At 42.0% G+C, this 12,057-nt stretch overlaps 1 protein-coding gene across 1 annotated transcript; it reads left to right on the top strand.

The window, feature by feature from the left end:
• Positions 4,569-5,579, top strand: LOC109229950. The gene has a single exon (XM_019395493.1). The coding sequence runs from the start codon at positions 4,569-4,571 to the stop codon at positions 5,577-5,579; it is 1,011 nt and encodes a 336-aa protein (XP_019251038.1).

The following is a 12,057-nucleotide window of genomic DNA, read 5'->3' as shown; positions in this document are numbered from 1 at the left end:
AGATAAACCTGTGCAGATATATATATATATATATATATATATATATATATATATATATATATACAAGTTCAACGGTAAAATAGCAAGAAAATAACAATTTAAGCTGGGGAAGGGAGCATGCTTCAGGGCAACAGATAGAGTCAAAATATCAGGAATAATGGTACGTACATCTACAGTTTAACTTCTAACAATAATGGAAAGGTAAAACAACTTTCATATTCAGCTCATCTTATTGCAGGCGTGCAACCCGATCCCATTTCTCAATATCTCGTGGTAGGCGTACCACCCGCTCCCATTTTAATGTCACTCGTGGTAGGCGTACCACCCACTCCCATTTCAATATATCATTCGTGGTAGGCGTACCACTCGCTCCCATTTCAATATCATTCGTGGTAGGCGTACCACTCACTCCCATTTCAGTATATCATTTGTGGTAGGCGTACCACTCGCTCCCATTTCAATATATCATTTGTGGTAGGCGTACCACCCGCTCCCTTTACTTTCAACACCATACACAATACAATCTCGGAAAGGGAACAATCAAATTAATACTCTTTCCCGGCAAGGGAGAGTCAGCTATAACCAATCCTATTCAACTTTTTCCTGGCACAACTAATACCAACATTTAATCACAAAGTTCATAGGATCAAACAAGGGTACACAATTATCAAATTAAGACTCACTGTCATGCTTGACACCGACGCATGGATACTCGTCACCATGCCCATACGTCGTACCCAACACAAACAAGTAGCAATTATGACTCAACTCCTAATCCCTCAAGCCAGGGTTAAACCAAACACTTACCTCGATGCCTTGAATTCCACTCAAACCTCAACTATCGCTTTACCCCGCGATTCCACCTTCAATCCGCTCGAATCTAGTCACAAGTTGCTCAATTACTTTAATAAACACTAAATGAATCAATTTGAATGCATTAAAATGAATTTCCCAAGTTTTTCCCAAAAATTCCAAAATCGCCCCCGGACCCACATGGTCAAAACCCGAAGTTCAGACCAAAACCCGGTTACCCATTCCCCCACGAACTCAAATATATAATCTGTTTTGAAATCGGACCTCAAATTGAGGTCCAAATTCCCAATTCATAGTAAACCTAGGTTCTACCCAAAACCCCCAATTTCTCCCATCAAAATCATTGATTTTTAAGTTGAAAACATGTTAAATGATGTTAATGATTGAAAGAGTTAAGTAAAAATCGACTTACAAATGATTTGGGATGAAACTTGTTCTTGAAAAATCGCCTAAGGAGTTGTATTTAGAAAGTGGGGTGAGAAATGACTTAAAATTCGACTAAGTATGAAATTGCTGGGTCTCTGATGTCACATTTGCGAGCTGACCAAATTATGGGAATTGCGACCTCTGCTTCGCATTTGCGAAGTCAGGCCTTACAGGAGACCTTCGCATTTGCGAACTTGGTCTCGCATTTGCAAAACTTGGAACTTCGCATTTGTGAAGAATATACTCGCATTTGCGATCATAGTCAGGCCTGGGCTGGTTTCGCATTTGCGAACCAACCTTCGCATTTGCGAGTTCGCAGGCCTGTTTATACTAGATTTTTCCTAAGTTAAAAATGCACTCGACGCCTATCCAAAACTCACCCGAGCCCTCGGGGCTCCAAACCAAATATAGTCACAACCTTAAATACATCCTACGGACTTATCTGCACGATCAAATCGCCGAAATAACATCATATACATCGAATTAAACCTCAAAATTCATAATTTCCTCCAAGTTTTCTGAAAACATCAAATTTCCATTTTAAGTCCGAAACACGTCATACGACGTCCGATTTCAACCAAACTTTACAGAAAGCGCTTAAACCATATATAAGACTTGTACCGGGCGCCGGAACCAAAATACGAGCCCGATACCACAGTCTTTTAATCAAATTTCATTTTCTTTTTCCTTAATCATTTCAAGAAAACAATTTCACACAAAAATTCATTTCTCGGGCTTGGGACCTCGGAATTCGATTCCGGGCATACGCCCAAGTCTCATATTTTTCTACGGACCTTCGAGACCGTCAAATCACGGATCCGGGTCCGTTTGCCTAAAATGTTGACCGAAGTCAAATTTAATCAATTTAACATCAAAATTTAGCATTTTTCTCACAGAATTCATATTTAAGCTTTCCGACTACGAGCCCGGAATGCGCACGCAAATCGAGGCAACCCTAAATGAGGTTTTCAAGGCCTCGAAAGCACAGAATGGGCAAGAAAACAGGTGATGACCCCTTTGGGTCGTCACAGTTGCGTTGTTGTGGAGTTGAAATTATTAAAATCCTCTCCCTTTTGTTAGTCACTAAAATTGGAATTCACGATTGCTTTCATGATTAAACTATTATTAGGTGTTATTTGATTCGCCAATGATCAGTTAAAAATGATTCCCTAGTTCATGCAGTAGGGATTCAATGCTGGGTCTTGACTCAACAACTTCAAGACTCCGCATTTGGGCCCATTTTGAGGCCCGGCTCTGAAGGTCCCTTTGAATCAGAGACGGGCCATCTCTTTGTTTGGGCCACCAATCCTTTGTGGTTGCTCAAGTTTTTCTTTTACAATGCATTAGTTTCCCTTATACAAGCCACCCTAGCTAGCTTAGATAGAACCTTTATACATTTAGTATTAATTGATCAGGCTATAAACTAGTTGAGGTGAGCCATATTCAATAACATAACAATTTATGGCCCTCGAGAGTTAATTTAGAAACCTGGTTAGAATAATTCAAGGTGCGCCATGCCAAGCAAAATGATAATTGCATGGCCCTCACTCACGTAATTTTGAAAATCCTAGAATCCGAGGTATGCCATTTAGCAAATCTCCATGGCCCTCGCAAAGCTAAAAACGCGTAGTTGTTTTAGGCGCGTATTTTAATAAATGACTTTCCTAAACTCGGGTGTGCATTTCATGTGACCCAAATCCAAATCCTTATAACCTTGAATAAAATGTGTTTCGGATTACGGGTGCATTTCATGTGACGTGATCCAAAGACATATTTTAGACGATGTTAAATTTTCTTTAAAAAATGAATAAAAGCGGTTAAAAATAAAAATGCAAATAGGTTTAAAATTGTTACTAAAATCAGATAATTATGCCAATAATAGCAGTTGAGCGACCGTGCTAGAACCACGGAACTCGGGAGTGCCTAACACCTTCTCCCGGGTTAACAAAATTCCTTACCCGGATTTCTGATTCGCGGACTGTAATACAGAGTCAACCCTTTCCTCGATGCGGGATTTGAACCGGTGACTTGGGACACCATAAATCTCCCAAGTGGCGACTCTGAATCTTTTTAAATAATAAATCCCGTGTCGATTGTCCTTTAATTGGAAAAACTCCCTTTATTATGCCCCTTCCCGGGGGTGTAAGTAAAAAAGGAGGTGTGACAGCTCTGGGGACTCTGCTGGGGACAAGAACCCAGAACTGCGGTTCAGGGTTCAAGAATTCGAGCTTAGATAAATTGTTATGTTTGGCTTTATCTGATTTTGTTACGTGTTTGGGCCTAATGTGCTAAGTGTTGCTTTTACCGCATTGATATTCTGTGAACTGTATATAAATTGTTACGAAACCCTTCTTCTCTCTGAGTCTTCTAAATCATGAAGGAGTGTGCACTTCGTGTGACTTCTTTTCTGTTAGAGTCATATCCCAAATTTTAGAACGAGGTTCGGATAAATTGCAAAGCCGGCGAAGCTTCTGTATTCCCGGACGCTGCCCCCCCCCCTCCCTCGGCTCGAGTTGTTCGCTCGGGTAAGCCAGGTCTAGAACAATAAACCCAGGTTTTAAACCTAGAATAACTCAGCCTCATGCCGGATCCCTAGTAGGAACGTTTGTTTGCATCATGTGCATTTGACTTAGGGGACTCAACACAGGGGTTGGGTCCGTCTACGACAGGTGTACCCAGAATCAAAGACCATCCTGATGCATGTTTTATGTGCTACTTGTGCATTTATTTGCTTCGGGTTTGCATGCTGATCGGCTTTTGAATGACGGGAGAAAGTTGGAAGAAGAAAATAGCGGTGTAAGGGTTAAGTGAGTTAATCACCTGTTTTGAAAGGAAAAAAAAACCCAATGTCCAAATGGTACTGAAACTCTGCCGTGTTTTTGAGAAAAATGAAAAAAAAAGAAGAAAAAGGTTTTGTTTTTTCAAAAATAGTTGGTTTTGTTTTATTTGCCCGAACTACGCCAGTTTAATTCTCACAGGGTGTGAGATACTAGGCAACCCCCATCGTGTCCAACTTCTCTTTTTGCAAAAATAGCCCAAAAGAACAAAATAATTTATTATGCATAAGCAAGGTGATGCCATTCTTGTCAAGAATAGCCGAATGTCCCTCAAAAGGGCGCCGGAAGGCTATTTTTGCAAGAACAGCCACCTTCAGTCATTTTTCAAGATTTTGGCCAATTAGCCGACACAGCCTTAAAATCTTCGTTCTCGAAGTGCTGAAAGGCCGTATTGGCAAAGCCGGATATTTTTGTGAAAATTTTGAAAAAATTGTCACTTTTCTGGAGTCAAAATGAGTCGTAGTTTTGTTTTAATTAAAATGACCTTAATAAATGTGCAGGATAAGCACAAATCAAAATGAACCTTTTTCAGTCCGTGAAGAGATCCCTTTGGAGCTACACATGTGGTGGCATGATTTTGGGGACGACAGCAGGAAAGTTGTGACAAAAGCGTTGGGTGGTCTTATTGGGCTCTTGAAGGTTAAGCCGAGAAAGGACATAATTGAGGCCTTGATACCATTTTGGGACCTGGCACATAATGTATTCCATTTTGCTGATTTCGAGCTAACTCCTACACTGGAAGAGATAGCAAGATACGCCGGTTCCGAGGGGAATCTCAGAACTCGATACCCGGTGGCACCTAGAACAGTAAGCCCTCACAAAATTTTGGACTTGTTAAGCATCAGTCGGGACATCCGAGATGGAAACTTGGCCAAAGGATTCTGTACCTTCTATTTTTTATACCAACATTACGGGAATCCCCGTGGCTTCGAGACGCCAGATACCGGTCTTACTCACGCGGGAAACCAAGTCAAGTGGGAAGCTCGGAGAGGATTAGCTTTCATAATGGCGTTCCTGGATATTTTGATTTGCCCCAAAAAAGACGGGAATATAGAGTTGGGACTTGTGGGGATAGCTGACTTTATGATGAAAAAGGCAAATGGGACCATAGTGCCGATGATCTTGGCAGAAATTTACCGAGCTCTGACCCTTTGCCGAGTAGGGGGAAAGTTCTTTGAAGGGTGCAATATGCTGTTACAACTATGGATGGTGGAACATCTTTGCCACCGTCCCGGATACTTGAATTGTGGCATGACTGGCCTCGAGTGCATTGAAAAACATGATAAACGGGTAGAGGGTTATGAGTTCCCAGAGGGTACAAAAGCATGGCATGCTCACTTGAGATCCTTGACTGCAGACAAAATCGAATGGACGTTCGGGTGGCTCTCGATCGGTGAAGTAATCTATATGTCGGCTGAGGAGTGTTTTCTGCTGTTGATGGGTCTTCGGAGTATCCAGCCTTATGCTCCGCACAGAGTCCTACGTCAGTTAGGCCGATATTAGACCATCCCACACGATGAAGGTTTGAGTCGACAGGTCATTGAGTTAGAACCCTAAGCTGCCTTCCCAGAAGAAAAAGTGCGTCGGATTTGGCATCAGTGTAGATTCTTAGAGTCTAAAACTCAAGTACGAGATATATCTAGAGGAGAGTTGAGCCTGGCTACCTGCTTGGTATGGTAAAAGATCCCGAGTTCATCAAGAACCCGAAAGGCCCGCAAAAAGACCCCATGTCCAATAGTTCACCGACGGAGCACTGGTGCAATGGGACTGGCTGACCAAAGAAAACGAGTACAGAGCCAACATAAGCAGGTTAGAAAAGCAAGTCATGGACCTCCAGTTTGAAAATGGATTGCAAGCCGCCGCAGATATGGGAGAAAAGAAAAAACTAACTCAGGAAAATGAAGCGCTCAAAGCTCAGATTTGGAAGATGAAAATAGCTGCTAGAAACCCGAAAAGAAGCCGGGCGGATGAAAAACTCATAAGTGATCTGAAAAAGAAAGCCCTCGAGTGTCAAGAGGACCTGGAAAAGTTTGAGGACAGTCTAGCAAAAATCCGGGCACAATGGGCAAAGAAGGCAGGAGAGCGGGCACGGTTTGTGCAGCAAATGAAAAGGAACTATGAAGGGACAATCACCAGCCTAAAGAGAAAAGTAAGTACTCTTGAGAATGAGGCGGCCAAGAAGGCCATGGATTTTAAAGCTGATAGGGAACACTGCTATGAACTGATGGCTCAGATGGAGGAAGAAGTGCAATAGTTGCAAAACCAACATCTCCACGACACTCAGGTGTTAGAAGCCCGAAATCAGCAGGTCGGGCGTTTGCTTCAGGAAAAGGGTAGGATCCGAGAGAGGGTCAGGGCTATTGCCGATTACATTATTGTGAAGTGTCAAGCATGTGAGGATATGGCACGCACCACTTTCTTTGTGGCAGTGATGACATTTGTCCGGCAAATAATGAGTGATTTGGAAAGGCTTCAAGGGGATCTTGCATATTGGCCAGCGGTGAGGCCGAATGATGCCCCGCGGGCCCCAGGAGCATTAGAGGCATTAATATATTCGTGATCTTTGCTTGAGTCCATACTTTCTTGCTGTTAAAGTTTGTCAGTTTCTTTTGAGTCTGTTAGTCCTTTTGAATCTGTATTTTCATCTTTTCAAAGTCTGTTAGTTTCTTTTGAGTCTGTCAGTTTTGTAATCAAAGCATTTGTTTTTCATGAAAAATTGAAAGTCCCAAAATATTTTTATTATTTATTTTTCATTTATATCCCCAAGAATTACGCTTGGTCTGATTCATGCGGGGTCATGATACGTAGGCAATCTCCATAGGATTCGACCGTAACCTAATACAAAAAGGGGGAAAAGGAAAAGAGAGGAAAAACAAGAGAGGAAAGGAAAAGAAAATAGAGAAAATAAGAAACTGAGAGAAGGAAACAATGGCAAAACAAGAGGGAGAAATGAGAGAATAAAAACAAAGAGAAAGCGAAGGCAAGAATGAAAGAGAGGAAAAAACAGAAAAAGAAAAAAGAAGTTGAAAATTGAAATAAGGGAAGCTGGGATGTCGCAAGCAACCGATCAAATGCATAATAGAAACGGTTAACTGCTTAGGTGCATCCATTCCCCAAATGTGCGGTTGCCTATCTATTAAGCTTTAATCACTAATAAGTTTGTTGTTGACAATTCAGTACAGAAAGGTGGTTGGTTTGTGGTTCCCGAAATAGTAACTCCTCTCCACAACATAAAGTCAAAAGGCAATGGCAGACAACAACAGAACTGAGTTGGTTGATATCGGGGCCCGAAAGCAGTTGGTGGAACAGGACAATGGGTTAGTGGAAGAGGTAAAGATGTTGAGACAACACATGGCGGACATGTACCGGGATTGGATGACCGGGAAGGCACCACCCCCTCCACCACTTACCTTCCTAGATGCTACCCTTACCCAAACTCCGGTCATAGTGCCAGATGATTCCCCATACTCTCCAGATTTTCCCGCTTATCACAGCTTTCCTAACCACCCTAGTAGCTCCATCACTCATCCTCCAATTACCCCTCCCCAAAACTTCCCTCCGTCATATCCACTATCCCCAACAATGAAAACCCACTCAAAGCCCATGATGCCCAACATTACCCCAAAAAGGTTGCCCACAAGGTTCTCGATTCATACAAGAAGAGCTCCCGGGATGAGCTTCATACTGAAAATGAAAAAGTCACAGGAAGAGAAGGGCGAGATGGGATACCAAGGAGGCTGAAAGGCATAGAACAGTCCATAAGGAAAAAGCGAGGAACGGGAGACCAGGGTAGCATGGCTTGCAAAGAACTGTCTGTGTCCCCTGACGTTCGCCTGCCCGCGGGGTTCAAGATGCCAAAATTTAACTTGTATGATGGGTGTGGAGATCCGGTAGCCCACCTGAGGGTCTATTGCAGTGAAATGAGAAATGTTGGGGAGGAAGATGACTTGTTATTGGCATATTTCAATAAAAGCTTGACTGGGGCAGCATTGGAATTGCATAATCATCAAGATGTTGGTAAGTGGCCTACATTGGGTGACATGGCTCAAGATTTTGTTCGATACTCTCAATACAAATCAGGCGTTACCCCAGACCGCTCCTCCCTATCTAAAATGGAAAAGAAGCCGGAGGAAAGATTTAGGGAGTTTGGGCTCAGATGGAGGGAGCAAGCTGCTCGAGTCAGTACCCCGATTGGTGAAGAAGAAATGGTTGAGCTTTTCCTACAAGCCCAGGGGCCCACTTACTTCAGTCATTTGATCCCGGCCTTGGGAAAGCCTTTCAATGATGTGTTAAAAATGGGGGGAGATGGTAGAAGAGGAAATCAAGTCAGGCAAAATCATGAGTTGTTCGGCATTGAAAGATACTACGAAAGACATTCAGAACATCCCAGTAAGTTTGGGTGGAAGAAAGAGAAATAGAAAAGATGATCCGCTAGGCATTCCTGCTTAACACTTTCAGCCTCGACATCGTCCCCGTGGATATCCTTGTGCACCAGATGACCCTCCCTGATGCCACTTCTCTCCACAGAACTCCCAAAGTCGCACATCACTTTCCCAGTACTCAGCTCCACAAAATGCCTATCCACTCCCACGAGCCTACCGAAAACCCCTTGGATCAGGTTTCCGGCCCAATCAAGCATTTAAGAACGAGAGGTTACGGAAGAAGAAAAACTTCACTCCGTTGGGAGAGTCATATGCCAGTCTGTTCCAGAGGCTAAGGAAATTGGACATGTTGAAGCCGATTCAGATAAAAATGCCAAACCATCTTCCAAAGAAGTGTGATTTTCTCAAAGGTGCGCATATTGCTCAGATGCCCTGGGGCATGACATATAGAAGTGTTGGAATCTGAAGAAGGCGATTCAGAAGCTTATTGATGCAGGCGACATTGTCGTGAAAAGTCCAGATGCAGCAGACACTAGCCAAAGTCCATCACCTGTGCATAATGAGATGCATATGGTGGGTATGATTTTTTTTTAAAAGGAATGTGAGAATTCTTCTGGGAGCCTTGGAGGCCCACGTGCTACCAAGCTTTCAGCGCTATCAGAGGTTGATCATAAGAACGAGCAAGCAAAGGGAACCCAAAAGCAATTTATTAAGAACAATGTGATGAAGACATGTGAAGTTCCTAGTATTGTTGATGTAGAATTCAGTGGCTAAGATACCGTGCTTGGTAATTGGAAAGTCGCTCCATTGCTTGGTCAGTTGGAGAGGAGCTTTGGTGGCTTAGTTTGTTGTCATTTCTGTTGTCCGGGTTATTTCAGGGTTGTAATCCGGACATTGTCTTGTGACTCAAACCCTTCTATCCTTTTAGTTTGTCTAGTTCTTTTAGACGTAGTATCTCATTTAGTGTTATCTCGGTTTGTTTTAGGGTTGTACCCCAGGTTATTTTGCTTGTTTTGCTGTTCAAACCCTTTCACCGTCTATTTAATGCTATTCTCTGCTTTCTGCTATTTTTGGACATTTTTTTATTTCTCTTCTCCTTTTACAGTTCTTTTCATGCTGGTTCTAGTGACATGACATACACGCATATTTCTCAGCCAGATCTTAAAAAGTCAGTTTAGTCAGGAAGCAATGAAACAATTTTTGAAGATAATAGGGACGTTTGAGGGAAATAAGTAAGGGCATTTTGAGATCACTACAAGCCCGAATTGTGTGAAACTGGGGCAGATGGAACGTAAGGAAACCCTACTGAAATGCATCATGCCGCATCAGATTGAAGTTAAAGGAAAGTTTGCCCAAATTGGAGGGGTCCGTTCATGGTAATGAGAGTGAGGGTGTTGCCCACTGGTGCTTTGTAGTTGACAGATGTAGAAGGCGAATGTGTGGATATGGTTATCAAGTCTAGTACAACCAAAAGATGTTATAAATGTGTTCCTCGATTTGTTTAATTGTGTTATTGTACTTGGCATGTTTTGGATATTGGAATGACGAAGGCATTTTGTTCTGCTATCTAAACACTTTATCCTTTGTTACCCCTTTGAGCCTTATTTGTTTTTTTTCATACCCCTCTTTCGGAATCAGTAGCAAAGATCAGAAACACAAGCGTGAAAGATAAGTAAGGGAAAAGGAGAAAGAAAAAGAATGAAAAGAGAGAGAAGAAAAAGGAAGAAGAAAGAAGAAAAAAAGAAGAGAAAAAAAAAGAAAAAGAAAAAAGAAAAAAAAACAACAAAACAACAAAAAGAGAAAAAGGAAGAAAGAAAAGAAAAGAAGAGAAAGAGGAAGAAAAGAAAAGAAGAATCACAACAACAAAGTAATTTCTATGACATGAACTATGTTTGACCTGATTCCTTTTATGGATACGTAGGCAGCCTCACGGTTCGGTCCCATCAAAATAAGTTCCAAAAGTCCCCAAGCAAGAAACTGGGGCAGATGTTGTGGTTGTTGTAAGAAATCTGATTCCAAAGTTGTAATTTTTGAACCCATCTGAATTGTTTTGAGCCTTTTGATACCCTTTCTTTCTAACCCTATCCAAAAGCCCACATTACGGTCCAAAGAAAGACCTTCAGATCAATCTTCGAGAGATGCCAAGTCGAGCAAGAAGAGGTGATTGATATCAAGGGCAGCACTCTAGTCCAAACAAGAAAAATAATAAAAATGAGAGAGTCTTATTGGTGAAAACCCTCACGGGCACCGTAGGGCGACGGGAGCTGAGAGAAATAAAAAATGAGAGAGTCTTATCGGTGAAAACCTTCACGGGCACCTTGAGGCGACGGTGAGTTGAGAGAAAGACCAAAATGAGAGAGGCTTGATGGTGAAAACCCTTCGAGCACTACAAGTCGAATAAGTATTATGAATCAGATTGGATAAGCGGAGCATTGAAGCCTAGTTTCACGGCAAAAAAGTTCAACAAGAGCTGAACATTGGATTTGCTTAACAGAATAGGCCGCAGGTGCATGTCATGATCAATAGAGTTGGTATCCACGCCCGATAGGTTTCTACTTGGTAGTTTTCTTGTTAGGAATCATCTCTTTACATTGTCCTCTACTCTGTTCCTTTTGTCTTGTTTACTTCCTCTTCCTAAGTCTGTTTGATCAGAACAAGTGAGAAATGACTTTAAAATTTTCCACCAGCTTTCCAATTGCACAAAACGGGATCTGGTTAATACACCAAAGCATCAAAAGTCAGGAAAGAACAGAAAGCACACTGAGTTGGTAACAATCTTGGGATCCTTGTAAATATAAAGGCTTGGTATATATCAATTCATGAACAATGCAACAGAGGAAGGGTCAGGATGAACAGATCAAAGGTATTTCCTATGATAAGATTGACAAAAGGGTGGTAAACCAGTGACGAGCAAGACCTTCCGAGCAGAAATTAAAGTTATCATGTTTAATGAGGGAGCCATAGACATCAAGGACAGGACCAGGGGTTTAAGTCAAGAAAGAACAGCATACGCAAGGAGGGGGTGACAAATGTCATGCTTTGGGGTTCATGTGAGATACAAAGGTTGGTAAATGTCAAGTTCAGGAGCAATGCAACAGGTAGAAGGTATTGGGTTTGAACTAAGATGAGGTATTTTTGTGTTTAGGGTGACAAAGGAAGTGGTAGACCAGTGACAAGCAGGATATTCCAAGTAAAAATCAAAAGTTATCATGGCAAGCGATGGAGCAATAGACCTCAAGGCCAAGGCCAGTGGGTTAAATCAGGAAAGAGCAACATGCGCACTGAAGTTGGTAACAATCATTATTCTTTGGGGATCATGTGAAACACAAAGGTTTGATAGATGTCGGTTCATGAGCAAGGCAACAAATAGAGGGTATTAAGTTTTGAACGGAGAAGAGGTATTTTCTGTGATAAGGGTGACAGAGAAAGTGGTGAGTCAATGAACAAGCAAGGTCTTCGAGTGGAAATCAGTTATCATGAGAAGTGAAGGAGCAATCGCCCTCAAAAGTCAAGGCCACAAACCAACCACCATATTTTTAAAGTGACAAGACTTTTCTTTGATTGAAACAGGGGCAGAAAATTTCGTTTGTTTCAGAGAA

Source organism: Nicotiana attenuata, chromosome 7 (genome assembly GCF_001879085.1).
Source record: "Nicotiana attenuata strain UT chromosome 7, NIATTr2, whole genome shotgun sequence".
Classification (NCBI taxonomy): domain Eukaryota; kingdom Viridiplantae; phylum Streptophyta; class Magnoliopsida; order Solanales; family Solanaceae; genus Nicotiana; species Nicotiana attenuata.
The sequence above is the reverse complement of the archived record's forward strand: the minus strand, read 5'-3'. Positions and strand labels throughout refer to the sequence as shown.